Raw genomic sequence first — 23,757 nt, 5'->3', positions numbered from 1 at the left:
GCGTGGGATTGTAATCAGGGACAAGGTCAGCTGATCTACGTGGACTGCGGTGACCTGCTGAGGTCTGTAGTCGTTGTAATAAAGTAAGGACTACATTACTGTCCAGCACTACACACTGGCCGATGTAGACTCCATCTCCTCGTCGCCAGTCAACATCAGCTCTACTGGTGATGGTCTCCACCACGTGACTGGGAGCAGCGTGAGTCTTCAAATTATTTTCCTACCCTTGTTGTTGTTTACAGTTTGTAGAATCTTTACAACCCTCGGACACAATAAAGTAACTAGCAATGCAAATTTTTTCGAAAGCACAGATTAAGAAGGTTTGTCCACATATGGCGTGTAAGCGAGAGAAATAGGAAACAGACTAAAAGAACAGACAAGCAAGAAAAACATGACGGAAGGTGAACGAACAGCCATTGTGTCAATAATGAGTGTGGATGTAATTCTAGGTGACAGTAAATGTCTTCTCTGTGTGTATTGTGTCAAGTTATCATATTGGAGGAAGCCCCTGCTGGACTATAGTTTTGCCTTAGTGCATGTGGGTACTGCTAGAATAATATTATTCACTGCTTTTGTCTGTTGGTTTTTCACATAATGAAATGTGTTAATGTCATTACGCGAGATAAGGAACAGGATAAACGTGAAGCCATATATGTAAGTAAAGACTGTATGACTTGTGTAAAGCACCGGGAGTTAATCAGTATTGTGCTAATCATTGACCAATGTATTATTATTATTTCGAATCAGAACGAATGCTGTAACGGTATTTTCTACTATTTTAATGAAGATTAAATATAACATTAATTTCCCACAGTTGAATACAATGTACATCATTGATGTAGGTTAAATATGATTAAAAGCAGACGTGGGAGAAGAGATGGAGAGTACACGAAAACGTCCAGCCTATATTGCTAGAGTCGAGTGAACATCCTAGAATTAACAAATTTTACATGCGACTGGACAAAATAAAACCCAATGCGAGGACATTGTAAAAATTACACTGCGACTACAGTCACACGTCGGAGCCAGAATCAAAGGAGACAGTTCCTCCATTTTCTCTGCATTTTGAACTTTTTCTTATTCAAATATGATTTTTGGAGTCAATAGTTGACCTTTTGTGATGTTTGTGATTGTGATGGCCTAGTTTTTGCGTGAACGAGACATTTTTGTTTCCCGTTTTTTTAAGGTTTCTGTTGACTTTCCATTTTATTTTATTTTTAAATTTTATTTTATTTTATTTTATTTTATTTTTGTCTGCTCTCTGCAAGACGTGTTGTCAAGTATGTGCATTTATTTAATCATGTAAACATATTGGACAATGGAGTTCTGCTCGTCTGTAGTTAACAGACAGCTTCACACCTTTTACCTCTTCTATTCCTTTTATCTTAGTTTGTTTTAATCTCACCCTATCATGAAGTATATTATTATTGATGTTATTTATAAAACTGCCATGACGTGAGTTATAGGAATAATAAAGTCTATTTTTTTATTATCACTATTATTTTCGTCTTATGCCGTCTTCGTGTAAACCAAAGAAAAATGGAATGATGCTTTTCTGACTAGGGAGGTCTAGGTACCGTGAATAATGTGATTGTGTTAATATTAAATATATATTGTATTCTATATATATATATAAGTGATTTAGATATATACACATGTGCATGCACAGTCTTTTAATCTCTCTCTGTCTCTCTGTCTCTCTCTCTCTCACACACACACACACAAGAACAGAACAGTGAATGTTACTGATTTATAGAATTGTCTGATGCAGCGTTTGTTCGTGTGTTTGTATATTTCTATGTCAGATGTACCCCTGTACCCTGTGTCTAACACAATTATATTAACGAAGGTTTAACTCGCAGGTAACACTTTTACAGAATTTTCTGAGTTGGAGGTGAGATTTACTTCAGGTGACACTCAGTCACAGTGAGACTGTTTACTCACCCCTAGCGTGACAAAGGCCGTGTATCAAAATAAACAACATCACGTGATAAAAAGCTGTGTGACGTATTACAGGTGTGCTTGACAGGGTTCGTCAGGACAGAGATGGTGCCATCAGCCATTGGTTGCTTTGTACACCTGGATTTCATGCCTGTACTTGAACATCGACATATATTAAACATTAACATTAAACATGAACAGCTACCTAACATTGATGATGATGATGATGATGATGATGATGATGATGATGATGATGATGATGATGATGATGATGATGATGATGATGATGATGATGATGATGATGAGGGGGAGGAGGAGGAGGATATTACATTATTATTATTCAAGTACATACTGGAAAAATGTGTAAATAGTGAGAAAATAGTATTGTAGAGATGAAGCTTAACAAACGACAAATTTAAGCGAAACAAGAGATCTGAGCATAATGGGCACAAACACACAAAACACAAACACGTTCATACACCTGACATACATACACGTACGTGTGTTGTAGTCGCACTGTGCTGCCAGTCGTGTGTCTCTTCACATTCATCTTCTTCCTTGTCACAGTGAACTTCACCTGACGAACTGTGAAAGGAAACTAGTTTTGAAGCATGGCTGACTGAGCTGTGTGACTCAATGTTGTTTACACCTGCACACACTCACACATGACACATCCTTGTATTTCTTAGATATGTATAGGACTTGAGAGTCACAACACAAGCGACTTTTCTTCCGGATGTGTGTGCCCGAGGTCAGGTCATCACGTGCACTTATGTACCTGTCAGTCTGTTTGTCACATTTATTTACTAGTTGACGCCTTCTCGTTGTCACCTTACCAAGACTGGTTGTGAAGGAGTCAACGTGACATCTACTGACAAATACCATGACACTCACCTGATATGATCGTGCTTTTAAACTCTTGTCTACAATTCATTGCAGTGATTACACTCTATGGTATGCACGCAGTCACGTTAACGGCTTGAAATGAGTCAGTGATGGAGGTGAGATCTACACTGCAATATGACAATAGGAGAATTGCTAGGTTTTGGAAAGTAAAAGTTAGTTTCTATTTCATCCACAGTGATTTTACAGAATTCGAGGACCACATCAACGTCGTCTACGACAGCTGTGAGAAAGCTGGGTCAAAGGGCAAGTCAGGTCAGAACTACAGGTCACGTGACTAAGGGACAGACGGTGAAGTCAATGACGGGAACAAACAAGTGGTCAGCTCGCAGTATGAAGATCAACATAGACAAGAATATTGTCCTAAGATAGTGAGATAGTCACTTTCAACACCTACTGTGAGCCTATGAACGTCTGGCAATGAACATGAACAGAACTGAGAGAGTGAAGAGAGTGAGCTGAGTAGGACTCAGTCACCAGTGAGGGTCGTTGTGGTCGTTGCAGGTTTCCATGACATCAGTGGATGAATCTTTACAGACTTCTCATCAATGGGAGTGGAGAACATTGTGTAACTTTTCTAGAGTTTCAGCAAATTCCGGAATGTTGGTTACATGTTGCCTTGTTCACCCTGTCGACTGTGACTGTCAGTGATAGACTGAAGTATAAGTATTAGACAGGATGGAGGGTCGTCGTCAGTCTCTCTGGAAATTGAGGACAAGTGCTCATACATCAATGGGGCACAACACATAACAATGTATTAGAAACACCAAGGGGGACGCTCTTGGTATTTTTCACCTTGAATATGTACATGGAGTAATAATATCTTGTGTAACTTATTAGCTTTGATACACAGAGATAAATTTTAAATAATTATATTATAACTATGGAAACCATTTGTCATCGCTAATACAGAAGAAAAGAAGGATAAAGAACGAAAATATCGAATGTATTTCTGACTCAAAAACGGCTTCTTCAAGGTGTAAACAGTATCTCAAGGCAATATTAACAATCTTCACGCTACATCATGATATTCACCTTAGTTTTACATTCTGTAAGCTCTCATACCACAAAGCCCTCTGAGTTCTCATATAGTGATAAAAGCAACAATAAAAACACATGATACAAACTGAATTTTGTTTGTTTCCCATTTGACCAATTTCATCTGCTTTATTTATTTATAGACTTTCTTCTTTTCCCTCTAATGTCATTGTGTGGCCTTTGTTTCTATTTGCTTTTTTCTTACATTTTTTATTATCGTGTCAAACAAAAATATATCACGAAGTTAGAAAAAAAAAAGATGAAAGTCTAAAAACACACAGAGAATAAGACAAAAAGAGATTGAGAGAGAAGGATATTAAGAGAAGGTGACAGGGAATAATAGTACTTGTGCCTACAGGCAGGTAAAGAAGGATAAACAAATGAGAGAGCAAGTAAAGCAGACATTCTCTGAAATAGAAGAAAGAGAGAAAGAAAGTATTAAGCTATGATACACTGAAAGACTAACTACTGTTACAGACTGATTGCTCTCATGTCTCAGTCCGACTTAAACTAGGAAAAACTGCACAACACTCAGCGTACATAACAGTCAACGAAATTATCATATATCAGCAATTTACATTTAAAACAATCGTGAGTTTGAGTATCGTGACGACACATTTTTTGAAGATTTCTTTTCTTGTTTCTTTTTTTTTAAAGACTTAACAATTTCTTTAGATTTTTAATTGTAAAATATCAGTCAATACTTGTAAGTGTTATGGCAGTGTATAACAACCTCTCTTTCCCCTCGCTATCTTCTGTCTCGGATATTCAGGTATATATCAACACTTTACTATTTACATTCACAAAATATCTGAGAAGAAAACAACAATAGTAATGTCCTCCTCTACTGACAAACAACAATCCTCATGCTTGGAACTTGAAGCTTTGTTTCCTCACTCTTCGTCGTTTATTATAGACCTTGGCGACCTGCACTACTTTCTGTCTCCCTGGTGTCATGTGAGCACTTTATTAGTTATTGTTATAGTTGTTGTTGTTGTCGTGTGGAGCTCAGTGAGACGTATTTCTAGCTTGTTAACTGCACTTTGGTTCCTTTGTGCCTCCTTTAATTTTGTGTTGACTACGTGTGTGAGGAATATGTGAATATGTGCATGTGAATGCACTTTATCGTGTGTGTATGTGAGAGAGAGAGAACACTCAGGGCTGTGTACTGAGCAATCAGGGACGATAATTCCTTCCTTACTGCAAAGGCATGGAAAATGTTTACTTTTCCTTTTGTATTAGCTGTAGTCTGTGTATGTCAATTCAGCCCTCGGTGGCAGTACAGGTAGTCAGGCAAAGGAATGTGCAGGTATACAGGTTGTCCAAAAAGTTTCGCCGGATTTTATTTTGATAACGAATGTAGATTTTTCTAACATTCGCAGAGTTATTACCGAAATTTTTGCCACAATCGATGTGGAACTGTGCCAAAAGGTTTGTCGTAGTATTGCATCACGATTGGTTTCTTGTATCGAATCCAACGGAGAACAATTTGAATGATTCCGTTACTATTACTTTATATCATTGTTTCATCCTTGTTTCTTTCTCTTTGATCCTTGTTGCATGTTTGGTTCATTCATAGTTAGCATTGTGCTCGTAGTTCTCATTCATCATACAATAAATTTCATTGAAAACATACATTCGTTTATCTTATAAAATCGGGCGAAACTTTTAGGACACCCTGTTTAAGTGACAGTACAGCTATGTTCGTGACTGGGCAAAGAAAAAAGAACTGTGACACAGTTGACGTCACACGCACCTGTCGCAAAAGGTCAAAACCACAGTTCACTGAGCACTGGGTACATCAGCTGACACACAGCCAGTGACTGGAGTTCCACACATACACGTACACGCCAGTCACCCGTCAAACCGGAATCCCGTTATTGTTTGGGGATATTTTTGTTTTCTTTCACTGGTTGAGTGTCGGGTGTGGAGCAGACGACCGACGTCGAGTGACGACATTGTTGTTACAGTCGTCGCACGTCGCCCTATAATACAGTTTTGCCTACAATAGTTGAAGCCGCTAGGAACACCAACAACTGGGTTAAAGGTAACAGACTTCCTGCTACAGGTGAGTCAACTGTTTGTTGGTAGTTATTGTCGCTCTGTCATCACGTGTGTCGAGCGTTGAGACGGTCTAGTCAATCTTGCTCATGTGTAGACACATTTCAGTGGGTGACACGACACGATAAGGTATCGAAGATAGTATGTTGACCTTATGTCTTGAATTATTTTGCAGAATAAAACCAATAGACAAACATACAGAGAACAGTAGAGATTGTGTCATCTAGACGAGCAAAGTTCTCCACGAATGTAAATACAAGTGTTTTACGGATGATGTCAGATTATCACTGCTACTGTCAGACTATTGCAGCAGAGTTGCATGACTATAAATAGACGTTTGGGTGAAGAGCAAATAAAGGGACACACATAATCAGACCACATTAACTGAAAGGTTTTCACCACATATTCTCATTAAATTGTCGTCATAGACCATCACAAACAACACAGCTCAGATTAAATAGTTCTCTACCTAACATCTGTTTCTGTATGCGCGAGCGCGTTTGTGTGTGTGTGTGTGTGTCCCGTTATAAATACACTTACCTGCTGTCTATTGAAAGTGGTAATTCAAGTCATATTGTGATCAACAACTACTTGCAGCATCACCTAGTCCCTGTATGCCTTAACACAAGGTTGGATCACCATTGATATGACGAGCTCGTGGATGAGACTTGTTGTTCTGCTGTGTGGTGTGTACAGAACATTAGGTAAACAACAATACAGTGTTGTGTGTCGTGTATGTAACACTAGGTAATCAACAATACAATGTTGTGTGTTGTGTATGGAACACTTGTAATCACTAATACACTGCCATGTGTCACGCATGGAATCACTTTAGTATTTCCCTAAGAGAATATAATGCAGACTTTTAATAAGTCATTCAGGAAAATAAAATATATTAAATGGAGGTTATATTCTGACTTTACCTTTGAATTCTAAACTCCTTGAATGATATGGATATGGGAAGAGATAGATAGAAAAGGTTAGGAAACACGAATCGACAAACTTACTCCAATGATACTACCCTTCAGTGTCTTTCAAACTCTGTTTCACTTCCATAAGATCCAAATAATACTAAAGAAGAATGTGCTTAAAGAGTAGGGAATATGTATGTAAAACTCATAGGAGTGAGGTAGAGAGGTGTGGGTGCATTGTGTGAATGTCAGGTGAGGACAAAGGCTACCATGGTTCTAGGTGATTTCTCCGAGATGTTAGTGATTACCAGTTGCACCCGTCAAATCGTACACAAATTGTCCCCAGGTTGTCAACAGGGCAAAGACAGGCTTTATTTCTTCGACAGTGATGCTATGGAGAAATTTGTGCAGACGTTTATGTGTTTGAGGAAGTTTGGATGTGAGAGAGAGAAGGATAAAGAAAGAGACTATTTGGGTGGGGATGGGTTTCTAGAACTGAGCTTGGGTAATGATTCACATTTATTTTTATGTGAGCTTGTTAATGTTAAATGTTATACAGTGAATAATTCACCACCGTTGTTTTCTGCTTAAATACTGTTATTGTTTTCATTGTAAATGTCAGTCAACAAAATATATAGATGAATTTCTCTCGTGACAGAAAAATGTTGAATTGTATACAATGAAAACATCTAACCCAAAAATAAACTAGTGGATAAAAAGCAGAGAAGAAAGGATTCTCTGGAATAACAAATTCAGACAGTGACAAAGCCGTGAAGTATTACATCTCCATGAAGTGGTAGAACCTAAGTCGTCTCACACTTCATTCTTATCGAAAGTCGTCTCTTTCTTTCTCAGGAGTAGGAATAATTAAGTGTAACAACAACAAGTTAGAAATATTTGAAGACTCACCTGCTCCAGTCACGTGTGGAGACTTCACCAGTACAGCTGATGTTTACTGGCGACGAGGAGATGGAGTAATTATCGGAGAGTGTAATGCTAACACTGGCTGCATCAGTAACTTATACAACGACTACAGACTCAGCAGGTCACCGCAGTCCACGGAGAGTCAGCTGACCCTTGTCCCTGATTACCGACGTCACGCGGGTCTCACGGTCACGTGTCAGGACAGAGGGAGTGGCTGTATAGCCTCCTGTACTCTCGTCATCAGACGTAAGTCAATCATCAACTCATTGTTACTTGTTCTATACTTTTTGCTAAATAAAGTAATGATGAAATATCAAGCATGACATTTGTCGCAATGTAGTGACACAACAAAATGCTTTGTAAGATGATCGTCTGCAGAACAAAACACTTTCTTGTTTATTCATTTGAATTGTAAGCCGCTCATTAGATTCAATATTTGTCTTCATATTTTTATTTGTTTCCATCTGCGTTATTATACCTAATGTTTACTGATGTCCTGAGATTGTGTATATAAAGTTATTTCTTAAAATGTGTGTGCTGTAATACTGTAGGTAGATTGCACTTGCATTAATAACTATTTCTGCTGAGTGATTATGCTTGTTCTCTTCAAATCCCGTATCCCTTACATAGTCTGTGTATTTTGTGTTGCTATTTGTATTTTTGTATATTGTTTTCTTATTGTGTGCACAGATAATTACACTTTTTGTATGTGTGCAAATAAGCTTTCGCGTGTGTATTGTATTTATTTACGCATTGATATCTTTATATCGATAATCCTATGTTGTCACCTATCACCATGTTTTGTGTCTTATATATACATACACACACACAACTTATATAAATATGCAGATACGGTCCATCTTTGTGTACTGTATATATTTATATTTATATACATTTATATCACCCTGTCTTGTCTGTTCCATCCTAATTACGTCTTATTTATTGCACCGTAGTTTCTTTAAAATATTGTATCCTGCTGTGATACATGTTCTGTCCTATTGTCTTTAACTGCTTTGTTTGTTCCTATGATATCCATTATACCTTTTTATTTCCTGACAATCTTTCTTGTCATTTGCAGTATACCTAGTATACCTTTATTTAATACAATCTTTCTACTTTGTTTCTTTTGTGTGTTAGCCTCCTTGTTTATAAGTATTGTACTGATTAGTATTACTTTGTATTTATTCTAGAGGACTGTTGTGATACAGAAAAATGTTGTGTGGTATCTCAATAGTTATTAATTTACTCAGCGTTGTGTCTGAGTTTTTAACTTATTGTGAGCTCTATTAGTCTCTCCGCGTTTTGTCAGGGTAGAGGTATAAAACTTACTTAAAACTCTTCACACGACGGGTGCAACACAAAAACGCTTCTAAGAGGTTGTCTGGACATTGAGATGTTGATCTCTGTGAAATGGTTTTGAGGTGTCACCTATTATGAAATTTATGCATTTTAATATTTGAGAGTTCAAACTGTCTGCTCTTTATACATGGGACCACTTAGTACTTTACATGTAGGATAAATGTCAACAGTTTAATTCCTTTCTTCTACCTTTCTCTTCACTCTCAACCAATCTCTCTTACTCTGTGTGTATGCTTTGGTTGATGTGTATGTTTGTTTGTATGATTTTATGTGCGTCTTTGTGTAAGTATGCTTGTGTGTTCACGTGGGGGGATTCTTGGGAGTGTTTAAATATCATTGACTTACTTTTCTCTTTTTTTCATTTTTTTTCAGCACTCACTCCTTTCTATTTACGTTTTTTGTGTTTCTCATTTGTCCATGTGGTTCATTATTTACATGGCTTAGATGTGTTACTGTGTTTACACCATATTTCTGCCATAATATATGAACCGTGCAGGAGTAGTTTATAATATAGCGAGTAGATGATGTTTAATGGAGAGAATAACAATTTCATTACGCTTAATCGTCCAACTAAAACATTAAAGCAGGGACTAAACTTAGCAACAAAGAATGCAAACCTTTGATCAGGGCCGCCGAGAGCCAGCCCGGGCCCCGGGACAGTCGACCTCTCCGGGCCCCTTGTACTTGTAATCGTAAATTATTTTCCCAGTTTATAATGTATGTTTACAATTCGAAATTGTATTCTACAGACTTGAAACTCAACTTCTGCATGTGTAATGCTTGGGTGTTCTGTCCTTAGACCTTTCTTTAAAAGAAAAAGAAAAGGAGAAGAAGAAAAAAAAATCCACTGACCAAGGCCGGGCCCCCTTGACAGCCGCGGGCCCGGGAACACCAGACCCCCCTGTCCCCCCCTCTCGTCAGGCCTGCCTTTGATAACAAAGGTTTATGTGAATGTCAATATTTTTTAAAGTCCAATCAATTCTTATATTCAGTTTGTTGGATTATTCTACTGATTGAAAATGTCAATTATGTCATAAGTGCGAAGGTTACTAACAACGAGAGTACATCAGAGGTCTGTACACAGACAGGTTTGTGTTTTATTCGGACACCAAAGGTGCGATAAAGGCGTGTGATCAAGTCCGTGACGAGACTGATGACGTCAAAACAATAAACAAACAGTTAAGCACTGTCACATCTTGTGTATTTTCCTGTTGTTTACATCTTTCTGTGATGAAGTAATCACAATAATTGTATTACAGGTCACCCTGAGCTCAGTGAGTGTCACGTGACCACCAACCCTGTGGACTGGACTGTGTCAGGTTCATGTCGTGTACAACAAGCTTTCTCCTCTGATAACATCTACACCTGTACATGGACACGGAACACAGGGGTAACATGGTCTTGTGGGATACAGGGTCAGGTTTTTGAGAAATGTCTTCTGACAAAAATGATTTAGGTAGAATATCTAAATTATGACTGCTTGAAATGTGACCGTTGTTTGTGTTCCTGCTTATTCCTTTGAATTTAAAGGAAACAAATGTGCCTGATCATAAGTTCTTTCTCTTTATTTTAAACAAGATAATAAGTTCAGTGTCTTGTATATTGTATTAAATTAAGTTTATATAAATCTCTTAAATAATATCTAAAATTGTACAGAAGATGTTATGGATGTATTTTCTAAGCAGCAGACATTTGGAGGGTTTGATGCCAGTCGTGAGCTGTGTTCGTTCACACAAGCTTTGCCACAAGCCGGGGGACTGTACACCTACAGCATTTCTGTGTCTCCTCCTTCTACTACAGCCTTTTCTCAGCAACTGACACTAGGTCTGAGTTTCTTCTACATTTCTCTTATTCTTTCTCACTCTCTTTCTCTCTCTCTCTCGAACGGACGTACACACACACACACAAACACACTAGCTCCGTATGAAGAATCTTGGAATATTCCAAATATCGGTACATCACCAAAAAACTTACTAAACGTCCTCGTACAATGTGATATCAGTTTCTACATTTTACTTATTACTTGCCGTTTCTTGTTGTTTTATATAGTTTGCTTTGTTTTGTACTGTGAAGTACATTAACATGTTTACTTCTTATTAAGACACGAGCTAGCTGTTAAACAAACATTAACTTTAACTATTCTATCACTATTTTCTTCAATAAAATAACTGCCACACCACCTCTCTCTGTGTGTCGCTGTCTCCTTCTGTCTCTGCCTCTCAATGACTGCGCGCATATACGTCAGCAACTACACATATACTGCGTCATGTGACTTCTATTTATTATCTTCAAATACTTATCAAGAATTTGTCACCTTACAAGACAATGCTCTTTTTTAAAAAAAAACAAAGAGACACTCTTTGAATTTCACTTCACTGACGAGGAAATAAGTAACAAGGGTTACTGAGTCACTCTTCTCTTAGGTAAAACTCTTCTCTCGGTCTACAGTCCTGTCTAGTAAGAACTAAGTGTTATTGTTTACATCATCTTCAGACAATGCAATGAAACTGACAATAATTTGTAAATGTAAACAGAACCTGATATTTAATGTTGTAGAGTATGCTCATGAAAGTGGCAGAAATGTATGGCCTATTCTACCTTTCTTGCTGCCAATTGATCATTAATTTTATCTGATGTCATGAGTTCCTGATTACGAAGATGTGTAACTTAGTAGGAAAGACGAGTTTCGTATTTTTCAGCGAGTCCTCAAGCTCGATTTGTTTTGTTTGCAGGGGAATTTATTAAGGTGGTCTGTCCCACAACACTTGGTGACGACTACACTATTTGCAATAATGAGTTGCGTCGCATCACAGAAAAAAGAAACTTTTGGATGATACTTGATATTTTAAAATGCGCCTTTTTTATTTTCTCTAAACTCTCTGGCTACAGCTAAGCTGAAAAGGAAAGAATACCATAGAAATTCAGCAAAATTGTTTGTCAACAAGTGGTGTAGTCCTTAATTTAGTTCTGTTACACAGTGGCTCCAGGTGACGTAACAACCACGTGTCCACACTCGGTGGTGAGTGGAGGAGACCTGTCCTGTACATGTCAGACGACAAACACCGCCAGTCCTCCAGCCACAGTGAGATGGGAGGGACGAGACAGTGAGAAGCTGGTGAAGACTAACGTACAGCGGGAGGACAACGGCACACAGTTCACGTGTCACGTGACATGGGCTGGGCGTGTCTACACCTCCATCACCTACACTCTGCTGGTTGATGGTACATAACACATTTCTCTATATTTTCTTTATTTAGCTTAACATTTTGTAACAACTGCCCCAGTAATGAAGATAGAAAGAAATATTTGGATCAGGGGTTATGCCCTGGCATGACACATTTTAATTTTAATCTCACATGAGACATTAATCTAACCCATTACCTGGTATTCAATAATTTCTCGAGTCAGATTAATAATAAAGCTCTCTTAATTTATTTTCAGACAATATAATCCATACTACGAAAATCATTTTCTGCTATAAAGATTAGTTAAATATTTTTTGTGCTGTTTATCCATTTATTCTCTTGTTTCTCAATATTTTAGATGTGGAGGGCCCCAGTGATGTCGTCATTAGCGAAACACATCATCCAGGTAGCAACGGTTCAACAGTCATAATGTTATCATGTAACACAACAGGTGCTGTGTACCCAGGTGTGAACTTTACCTGGAGTGCAGGTGTTTGTCAGAATGAAACACACGCCGCCAGGAGCAGCACGTGCACCGTTAGTCTGGACGCCAAGGATGACGGGAAAAGTGTGACGTGTACACTATAAATAGTATCGACAGCCGGATATCCGTCTCGACATCAGTGACACTTCGGATAACTGGTGAGATAACTGACGTCTGCTTTTATTTACCGTCAATCATCAAACAAAGCAGATGTAGTATTTACATTATATATGTTTTGATATATATATATAGGGCGGTAACGTTTATGTAAGACGTAAATTTCATTGAAGCTGTTATCTGTGTATGTTAAATCATCACCATCATCATTATAACCATCATCATCATCAACGCTTTTCCACATGTGGATGCAAGCTAAGTGCGCTGTGTTCAGGAAACTACAAGCAAATTAACAGTTAAAAACTAAGCACAGATTGGAAAAAAAAAGATGAGGTAAGACCGTTTTACATTCGCTTGAAAAGTTCATGAAAAAGAAACTTAAGTGGCAGAAGTGTCAAAGTGTTGTAGGAGAGTATCTAAAAGAGTGAGAGGTGCTAGACATTCCTCTTTATTATCTGGAAGAAAACTAAAAAGTACCTAAACGATTGGCTCCAGAAGACTTTATCAAGTTGCACACAAACCTCTCCAAACACTTGGCCACAACAGACATGAGAGACAAAGCTGATAGTCTGTGGAGGCTGTAACATTAGGTTTGCTTGGCACTGTGTTTGTTGGTGATATGGTCCGCAAGCGGATGTTGCAATGCATCTGCGTTTCCTCATGAAAAAAATTGTTCTCAGGGTGACAGTTATGACATGACCCCAATTACCCACCAACATAATAATGGAGGGGAACGATTTCTGAGATCTTTAAACCTCTTAAGTGACTGACACACGTCTCATGAGCCCCCAACACCTGCTCTTCTCTGAACAAAAAGATTTAGCAACCTTTAATAACATTTTTTTCAGGTTGGAATGATGCATCATGTGTTTGCCATGTTCAGTAAGACAGAAAAAACTACCTGACAGAGAAAGACTGGACAGGGGGATGGTGATAATGTGTGTCAACACCACCTCCTGTTCAGTCTGTTTCTGACTCCTCCTGACATTAATAGTTATTACTCTTCTTTGTTGGAATATCACTTATACTCACATCGAGATCCCAGTGTACCCCAGCGAGAGCAGAAAGGTGTTGTTCAGGTAGAGAAAACATCTCCCGCACAGAGTCACCAACACAGAAATACGATACCCTACAGTTACAAACAGTGCACTACAATTTATATTTCTCTTTTTTAACTTTCGTTAGTAAATATTAAATTTAGAAGTTATAAAACGCATGATCCCTTATACCCTAGCATGATGTATAGCAGCTGATGTTTGACTTTCATCATATCTTGTTCAAAGGAAATACATAATCCTACCATCACGTATCTCATCAGTAATAACAGTTAATGTTTTACATTCACATCCAAGGGACAGGAAACATCAGCGTTGTCTTGACAACAGATTCACTGTCATCAGCATCGGCTGTCGTCGGACCCGTCGTCGGAGCTGCTGTCGCTGTGATTGTAACTGCCGTCATCGCCATTTCGCTCGTTATTATCATCAGGAGAAGGCGCACATTAAAGAGTAAGGAGTTTCTTTTGTTTCGCTTGTTTTTACATCACGTGATGTTAAAACACGCTGTCATGATTACTTTACGTTTGACATCGAGAATGTGGATATTTTAATGATCCCTGAAATTTAAGTGTGAAATATACTCTTTGACAATACCATCCTGTCTTTGTACTGTAAGCAAAAAAAAAACGTGTCTGATAAAAAAAAATTTTATACATTGCTGTTCTTTCTATATTAGAAGTAGAACGATCTGTCATAGAGATAAACTGAGCCAATTTTTTTTTTATGTTCCTATATGTAAAAATCTCATCACACAAATTTGTTCTCTATTTATAGACAACTAAACTACAAACGCTGTTTGGCTCTCATTTCGTTTCAATCACAACTCAGGAATGTCTTGCTCATGTTTATTATGTTGATATTTGTAGTTAGACACTCAGTACTACAAGTGCCTATCCCTGGTATATTATCGTTTTTCCTAATTTTTCAACTTTGAATACTTTCGTTTACTGTTGTTTGTGGAACTACTTTAGTCCTGTATGAATGAGGAGATGACTGTCCATGTGTTAATGTCCCGCTGTGATCACTGACGTTACGAGAGGTAAGATGGCTGTGTACTGACTTCAGCGAGCTCATGGTCTCTCGGGTAGTTTTATATCTGTGTTTTTAATGTGAGGTTGCCCTCATTGTTTGACTCTGACTTGCTATTCTCCTGGGGTTTTTTTTAAGGTAAACGGTCTTCGAGCTTCATTCTAAAAAAATTAAACAACATTCGTTTTGCTTTTGTCAGAAGCGCCAGAAAAGACAACAAAGAGCCATCCGTGCCAGGATTCTGGTAAGTTTATCATAAATATTATTATAATAACATTATTACAATGTATATCATCTATGTTATTATCCATGTTATTCACTCTCACAGATAAGAAACCATCTGACACTGTAGCAAATAAAAATGACAGAAACGATGCGTATGCTCTTTACAATTTAAAGGATATCGTAAACATACACATCTTGACAAATAAAATGTAATTTTTCCCAGTTTGAGAGTGTAGATATATATCTATAGACAGACATGCGCTTGATTTATTTCTAATGTCCGCTGTAACACTATCTGTGGTCTCTGTTTAATTATTCATTAATTTCTCAAAGGGCAAGGAGACAATGAGAAATGTTCATGTCATATTCTTAATATGCAGACAGACATACAGACAGACAAAGACAAATGCAGTAAAACAGTAAACATTCAGACATGACAACACAACAGTTGTGAGAGCCTAGTTGTCCCTACCAGTGCCATGTTGTGTATGACATCACGTGACCTCTCTCTACATGTTCTACAGAGTTCGAGGACCACATCAACGAGGTGTACGACAGTTCTGAGACTGCCGGACCACACAGCAGCTGCGGTGACAACTACAGGTCACGTGGTCAGGGTACAGACAGGGAAGCCAGTCACAGGAATAAACAAGAGGTCAGCGCGCAGTATGAAGACAGTCCGAGTGGAGGATATTACAGTGAGATACGGGAGGTGGGCACTGGCAACACCTACCCTCAGCCTCACCACCGGCTGTCTATGAACCCCTACAGCAACTGAGACACGGATGGGGCACGTTAAGTTTCTTTGGATGTCACAGTCATCACTAAATGTCACAGACATCACTGGATGTCAATTGCTGAATTCATTAGTATCCATGGTTATCAGTTGATGTCTGCACGTCATCTATATCTCTCCACGGTCATGACTGGGAAGAGAAGGAAACATTGAGTAATCTTCGTGAACAGAATACAGATTTATTCGCCAGGTGACTTTGTAGTAGGCCATCACTTTTTTTTATAACCAAGAATTACACACCTGTAGTCGCCACTACAAGCACGTGAAATGTAGCCACACATGTACACAAAATTCCTCTTATTTTGATCGCTCTTTTCCTCGATCTTTCTTCACCCTCTCTCTCTCACACACACACACACACATGAAAACACAAAAACCTACACACACGCATACTGTATACTTCATCCACACATTTCAACTCCGCCAAAACTACATTCTTAAAGATACTCAAAGAAATATGCGTGCTCGCACAGACTTGTTACACAACTACGTACAGAAGTAAAACTTACGGAAATTGTGACTTTTAATAATTATATATATATATTGAAAAAGCCAGTAGTTATACAAGCAAAACTGCCTGACATTAGGTTTTCTATAAAAACAATAACAGACCTCGAGCATTTTGTGGATGACCATGACAGTAAAATTGTTGATTTAACAACATCAAAGAATGAAGGATGTGTAAAGACTCACTCAAACCACAGGTGGTCTGAAGGTGACACAATGGTCGACTAGGAACTTGACTAATGTCATTTGTTATCAAAGTATTGAGTAGAGAAAAAGATATTATCATGACATCCATATACACACTTAGTATTCTAGTCCACTTTGAGTTTTTCTTACTAAATATTAGTCTCAGTAAGTTTAGAGTTTTCTTGTCTTTGTTTATGTTCCATAAAAGTTTTGTACTTGGCGTTTGATTGAAGATCGCATGACGAGGTAGAAGAATAGAACATTTGATACTAGGACCATACCACCTCCTGGTTTTGTTTTGGGTTGTTTTTTTTTTAACTTTGCCAACGAGGAAATGTTCACACGCCGTGTAGTGTACACTGACAGTGTGAGGACAATCATTGCCGTATGCGATGTGTGGATGTGTTCACCTGCTCCATCACCTGACACACAGACATACACACTGCACACCTGACACACAGACATACACACTGCACACCTGATACACAAACATTGACAAAGACGTGCTCACTTCTGCTGTGATTCATGTTTGACATCTGACCCAGAAGCGATCTTTTTTTTTCTTTTATGGCGACGAACATGTTCTACAGTTGACTTAAGTTCCCAGTTTAACAAACCACTACCTCGATCCTTTGTTTATCCTTTCTGTCCAAAATAAAGGTTTGTATCAAAATCCTAAGTCTAAACAAAACCCGAAAGGTAATATTAAATATCGGTTAGATTTATAGACGGCGATATACCCAGCCAGAGCAACACTCGCCGCATTGGACAAAAACGAAAACATTCCTTGGGCGCTGTACACTCCTGTCATGTCACTGAGCGTCCTGTAAGTCCTGTCATGTCATTAAGTGTTCTGTGCAGTCTTGTCTTATCTTTAGGCGTCCTGTAAATCCTGTCATGTCATTAAGAGTCCTGTAAGTCCTGTCATCTTGGAGGTCCTGTGCAGTCTTGTCCTGTCTTTGTCCTGTCTTGTAACTCATGTCATGTCATGTCATTAAGCGCCCTGTAACACATGTCATGTCATTAAGCGTCCCGTAAGTCCTGTCATCTATCTGGACGCCCTGTGCAGTCCTGTCTTATACTGAAGTGTCATACACAGTCATGTTCTATCCTGACGTGTCATGTACGTTCTGTCCTGTCTGTAATGTCACAGTCGTGTCTTGTCTTGAAGCTTCATTGTATACGTGAATCATTTCTGGAAGCGTCTTGTATAGTCCTGTCATGTCTTGACATTCCTTCCACAATCTTGTCATGTCTTAAATAGTATCAACAGTCATGTCATGTCTAGAAGCTTCTTGTATTCGTCACTCACACATTCAAGTGTCTTTTACAGTCCCGTCATGTCTTAATGCATCCTGTAAGTCTTTCTTTGTGTTCAAGTGTTTTCGTAGAACCATGTCTTGTCTTGAAGCGCTGTGTACACGTCTGTCTTGTGTTGAGGTGCACTGTGCGTCCTTTAATATCTTGAACCGTCCTGAACAGTTCTGTAGTCTCCTGTCTTGTACATTTCTCTCATATTACAAAGTGTCCCATAAAGTCAATCTTCTCTAAAGCATGTTTACTTTTTGTTTGTTTACAGGTCACTCTGTCATCAGTGAGTGTCAGGTCACCACTGACACTGTCAACTGGACTGTGTCAGGTTCATGTCGTGTGCAGGAGGCTTTTTCCTCTGACAACGTCTACAGCTGCAGCTGGACACTGAGCGATGTAGGGAGGCTTGGGTCCAATGTTCAGTAATTAAACTACAAAGAAACTAGACGAAATAAGTTAAAGCTTTTATGTATGTGTACAGGGTTTTAACACATTTTGCCGGTTTGTTTGGGTGAGTTTTGGTTATTTAATATTTTACTGTGCGATCACGTGTGTGCCATGGTGCTGACATGAACACGTGTCACTCTTTAACCTTCATTCTAGATGTACAGATACCTCGAATTTCTATAGCAGCTTTACCATTTTAACAAGGTATTTATTATGTACTAACTCTAAATGTCAGGAGGAGTGGCAGAAACTCAGGAAATTGAATTTCATGCTTTACGGAAGATATTGTAAAGAAAACATGAATAAATAAACTTAAAGTTTAAGCTTTTTCGGATTATTAAATAGAATTCCCTTCTTTGTAGAAGACAATAACATCACAACTGTTTACCTGAATTATGTTTTTAATGATTTTTTTTCATGGGTGTTTAGTCGCTCATTTCTACGTGCCGGTGTTCGAGTGTCGTCTCCTAACCTTTTGGGTGGTTATGGGTGGGTCCTCACGTTTCTCGGGGCCAGGTATTTGGTCCTTCCCTTCTTTACCTTATCCAAACCTTAGTGGAATCAGGTTCTATTCTGTCTATTCATGACAGCAGGGTTGACTAGGGACAGTTTACACAGGTAGTGAACGGGGCGCCTCACGGTTTGAATGCAGGTGCTCGAACCACTTGACTACCTGCGTCCGTGTATGCGTGTGTGTGTGTGTGTGTGTGTGTACGTGTGTGCGTGTGCGTATGCGTGTGTGTGTGTGTACCTGCGGGGATGAAAGGGTGGCTGTGTGTTGGGGGTTGGGTTGTGCAGCATTCGCATTTGCAGTTTTAAAGACTGTTTACTGAAAGTGAATGTCACGAAATACACTTATACCTGAAGTTTGGGTTATCGCTGAATGATGTCACATTTTCTTTGTGTTAAGCAAATATCTGGATCGTTGAGTGAAGATCGTGAGCGATGTTTGTTTACACAACAATTGCCAAAAGTCGTGGACAAGTACACCTACAACGTGTCTGTATTTCCTCCTGCTACCAGCGAGTCTCCGCAAACCATTGAAATAGGTAATAACACACCTGTACTACTCCAGGTACACTAGGTGCTGCTGTAAACATGTAACTAGGTAATGCCTAGTGTCACCTTGTGTAATAAATAACCTGCCCAGTCAGCCTATGACACATTATCTGCTCCTGTGTAGATTTTCTGCAATCGTTAGCCTTTTGTGATCAGTATTACAGAAATGCAATACCTGATAGGTGTCCATGTTAGGTGTGATGTACACATAATGGAAATAGAGTGGAATTATATCTGTGGTATACAGGCTAGTTTTTAGCCGTTAGTTGGGACGAGACAGGGCTAGTTTGGAGCCCAGTGGTTCTATAAATCAAAAGTGGGGGCCACTAGGCAGATGCCTCGTCTCCCTGCCACTAAACACGGCCCTGAGGACGATAACGAAGGGGGGCTTTGGTGGTGGTAATGGTAATGATGTATTTCTGAGATTACGCGCTTATTGTTGTTACAAGATGTTGTGTACTAAATACAGCTTCTCCAGGTGACCTGTCCATATTCTGCCCTCGTGTTGTGCTGTTAGGAAGCAGCTTTGTCGTTGCCTGCGAGACAGAGACTGCCGGCAGTCCCTCCGCCATTGTCCGCCTGGAGGGAGAGAAGGACAGACAGAAGGTGATCAGATCTGTTCCACGGTCAGCCAATGGCACGCAGTTCAGATGTCACGTGACCTGGGGAGGAGACACAAACAGCACCAGCTACTACACACTGCTTGTGGCATGTAAGGGAGTATATTGTATATTGTGTCACAGAAACAGAAGAGCATAACATAAAAAAATTGACCTGGCATCGTGGATATAGATGGAGGAATGTTTTTCTTGTAAAATGCGATGAGATTAGATTTTCCCGTGGTACGGTGGTCAATAAGGATGTTGATGCCAGTGATAATTAATATAATGATTATCCATAAAGCTGTGGATAGATATCTGTGTGCTTCCACACCGACACCTGCTGACACCTGGTAATCCTCAGTCCTTACTACTAATTACTGTTTATTACTCCCTTCATCGTTTACTAAATAATCATTCACTCAGTGTACAAACCCTCCATAGACGGCCCGGACATCGTCTCAATCCGCAGCTCGTCTCCTAGCAACAGCGCAAACACTTCGCTCGTCTGCTCAGCTTCAGAAGCGTACCCCGCAGTTATCTACTCTTGGCAGGGAGCATGCGCAGAAGTGACAACAAGTGTAGATGGCAGCACGTGCCTCGTGTCTCGGCCAATCAGTGACACCGATGTGATCACATGCACAGCCGTCAACTCCCTGTTTGACATCTCTGTGACAACATCCTACAGTCCTGGCCTCACAGGTGGGTAAACACAGGGTTTGAGTAAAGAGAAAACAACATTTAGGGACGAAATCTTAGTTTTATGGTTTTACTAATGAAAGTATATAGCCTCATCTTTAAAAAAGCTTTCTTTTCTCACAGGAACTCATTCTCTAATAGCTGCAGCTGTTGGTGGAGCTGCTGCTGGTGTCATTATCTTGACTGCTGTCATCGTTGTCGTCGTTCTCTATATTTTAAGAAAACGAAAAGGTAAAGTTCTTATGCACATAAAGACTTAGTTAAATCTGCAAATTCTCTATAAAGCATTACACATTGAATTATTGGTATCCTCTTCGGAAAGGCAAGCGACGACTTTGGATGTTATTATCTCTGAAGACCAACCCATTCCTTATGTAACAACTACAATGTCTGATGTCTTGCATCGTCGCTCGATGGTGACTTGTAATTCTTTATAAAAACCTTCACAGTTCCAAAAAAGTCAGCTAGCTGCTCAGCAACCAAAGTTTGTGCTCTTTATACTGCATAAATGTGGAAAACAGGAACATCGGTACTCAGTCCTGCCAGAATGAGAGAGAAAAGAAGAAGGTGGGTACAGTTCTAGTCACAGGCACAGAATATTGGTGTTTGGCGTATAACCTGTATGTCTACGGTTGATGTTTAATGTAAAAAAGTGATAACATTTCTAGAACAAATGAGCAAAATAAAATGAAGGAAAACATAGTCAGTACTTTGATACAATTTTCAGATGCAATGTACGCCAGCACCACTATGGGCAGAGAAGAGCCGCATCCTTACATGGACCTAGAGATGAGAGGTCAAGGTCACTGTGAAACAGCTCCAACGTCTTCAGACTTACACTGAACAGTCACGTGGCCAGGGTATGTGGCAGTCGTTGGAAAATGTTTTACATTTTTCTTCTGTTGATGTAAGATTCTATTGATAAATTATTAAGTATTATAAAGATACTAAGTTATACATGTATCCCAATTTATACCGGTCTTTAGTACTTGGTCAGTAACATACAGACAACATAATTAACATACATTAATGATTTGTTTCATCTGACAATAATCTGGCCTTCAGTTGACAGAAAAGGGGTTAAAATTGTGTACAGTGGTACATAAGCTTACATTGAACATTCTGAGTATAATGGAAAGTGTTCAGTTTTCCTGGGTGCGACTATATAAGTTTTTCTGCAATGTTAATTTAACTTTTGAGTGAAATTCTTCTACCTTGAATTCATTATTGTAATTCATGATCGTTGTCATTTATTTTCGATTCCTCTCTATATATAATCTGTGAGAGAGAAAGCAGAAATTCAGTTTCTTATAAAGAGCCGCATTTTGCCTTTATATAAAATGTAAACACATTTTGTTGCAAAATACATTATAGATGTGAATTTCAATGGTGATTATCAGACTTGTTTTGATGAAATAAGTAAAAATCAGTTTAAATATTTTGTATTAATTTGTGGTGTACATGTCTGTGTAGGTATAAGAGCTTATGTGATTATTATTTTATTTTGTTTTATAAATTCCATTACCGTCACAGTCGGTTTTCTGAAAAAGAAACTTTACTGACAGATTCTGTGAGTTCTGCAGAAAAGAGGGTTCAGACTGAAGGTTGTGGGCAGGATACGGATTTCGTTTTCCTTTCTTTTAGTCAAACACTAGAGGACAGGGCGGTGTCTGAACATCAACATGAAGCACAGTCTGTCATCTATTATCTCCACAGGACTGCAAACCTCACGACTTGTCACATGAGATGTCTGACATTTTAGTTTCAATCTTGAGTCGACAAAACGAGGACATGTCCTCATCCCGTGTCTCGCCGGACCTGTTGACAGTTGACTACAGACAAGTACCCGGATGTGAGGTGACTGGCAGTAATGATAACCTGTTAGCAGCACTTGAAATTAGAACAGTTAAAGCCTCACTAATTAACTCTTCAAGTCCATTTGAAAGACGTAGGAACATGTGCTACAAGTGTCTGTGTATTCAAACTTGTTTTGTTGTTTACAAGAAGTGTTTCATACTAGGTTAAAGCAAAACAAAGCAGGGAAACATTGTGTGGTACTTCAACTGATAACCTTCTCAATTTTACTGTGTGTTTTTGACCCTGACTCGAATAACATGAAATATGTAGGTATGTGAATGCTAGGTATTCAATATGTAGCTGAGTAACACACGCGGTTTGTACTGTTTACTCAGCGCTCAAAGCTCAGCCTAAAACCACGGTAACAGCTTCAGCTCTACACAATTAGTAAAACTACTATTACAATCTTCATTATTGTGACATCTTATTCCAGCGGTTCTCAACCTTTTACATGTGACGACCCACCTGACGAACACCGGTACGTCCGCGACCCCCTTAGCCAGGCCGGTGGAAGAGCGGGGGGGGGGGGGGGGCTTAGCTAAGCTCGAACGCCGCGTCGAGGAAATCAACAACAGAAGAACAAAGTTCGTATCTGCAAGAAGTATAACTGTTAATGAAATTTTACTAAAGCAAATTCTGCGGTGCTAATAAATATTATTTTATTGGACACTCACTTTGATTAATGAGAAGGTTGAGCCTGCTTGCTGTTGCACAGAGAAGCGAACCTGTGTGCGATGTTCGTACCCACTGCTATTCGCAGCTCAGCCTCTGCGTCCACACGATTTCTGTATTGAGACTTCAGTGCTGACAATGCTGAAAATCCTTGCTCACACATATACGAAGTTGAAAATGGCAGAAGAACTTTCATTGCTGGAGAGGGAGAGGGGAGTCCGCGATGAGAGATTGGGGGAGAGAGAGGGCAAAAGGAGAGAGGAGGGAGATTGGAGGCTTAATTGTTTAGAGGGGGATTGTGTTTTGAGTTTTGGAAGTGAGAAGTCACTGCATGCCGAGACAGTGTACTTGAATAGGGAGAAGAGATTTGGAGTTTGATTGCCCTCACC

General features: G+C 39.1%; 2 protein-coding genes across 2 annotated transcripts; both read left to right on the top strand.

Annotated features, from left to right (window-relative positions):
• The first annotated feature begins 5,614 nt into the window (after window positions 1-5,614).
• LOC112568996 lies at window positions 5,615-16,999 on the top strand. Its single transcript, XM_025246628.1, has 9 exons — window positions 5,615-6,647; window positions 7,710-8,024; window positions 10,397-10,527; window positions 10,820-10,961; window positions 12,116-12,358; window positions 12,681-12,964; window positions 14,276-14,431; window positions 15,210-15,254; window positions 15,760-16,999. The coding sequence occupies exons 1-6, from the start codon at window positions 6,590-6,592 to the stop codon at window positions 12,908-12,910; spliced, it is 1,119 nt and encodes a 372-aa protein (XP_025102413.1). The 5' UTR covers window positions 5,615-6,589; the 3' UTR covers window positions 12,911-12,964; window positions 14,276-14,431; window positions 15,210-15,254; window positions 15,760-16,999.
• Window positions 17,000-18,119: 1,120 nt separating this feature from the next.
• On the top strand, window positions 18,120-23,204 carry LOC112567526. The gene is made up of 7 exons (XM_025244220.1): window positions 18,120-18,171; window positions 18,304-18,431; window positions 19,393-19,531; window positions 20,011-20,253; window positions 20,567-20,842; window positions 20,963-21,070; window positions 21,567-23,204. The coding sequence occupies exons 1-7, from the start codon at window positions 18,120-18,122 to the stop codon at window positions 21,680-21,682; spliced, it is 1,062 nt and encodes a 353-aa protein (XP_025100005.1). The 3' UTR covers window positions 21,683-23,204.
• Window positions 23,205-23,757: the final 553 nt, after the last annotated feature.

The sequence above is a fragment of the Pomacea canaliculata genome, linkage group LG7 (genome assembly GCF_003073045.1).
Source record: "Pomacea canaliculata isolate SZHN2017 linkage group LG7, ASM307304v1, whole genome shotgun sequence".
Classification (NCBI taxonomy): domain Eukaryota; kingdom Metazoa; phylum Mollusca; class Gastropoda; order Architaenioglossa; family Ampullariidae; genus Pomacea; species Pomacea canaliculata.
The sequence above is the reverse complement of the archived record's forward strand: the minus strand, read 5'-3'. Positions and strand labels throughout refer to the sequence as shown.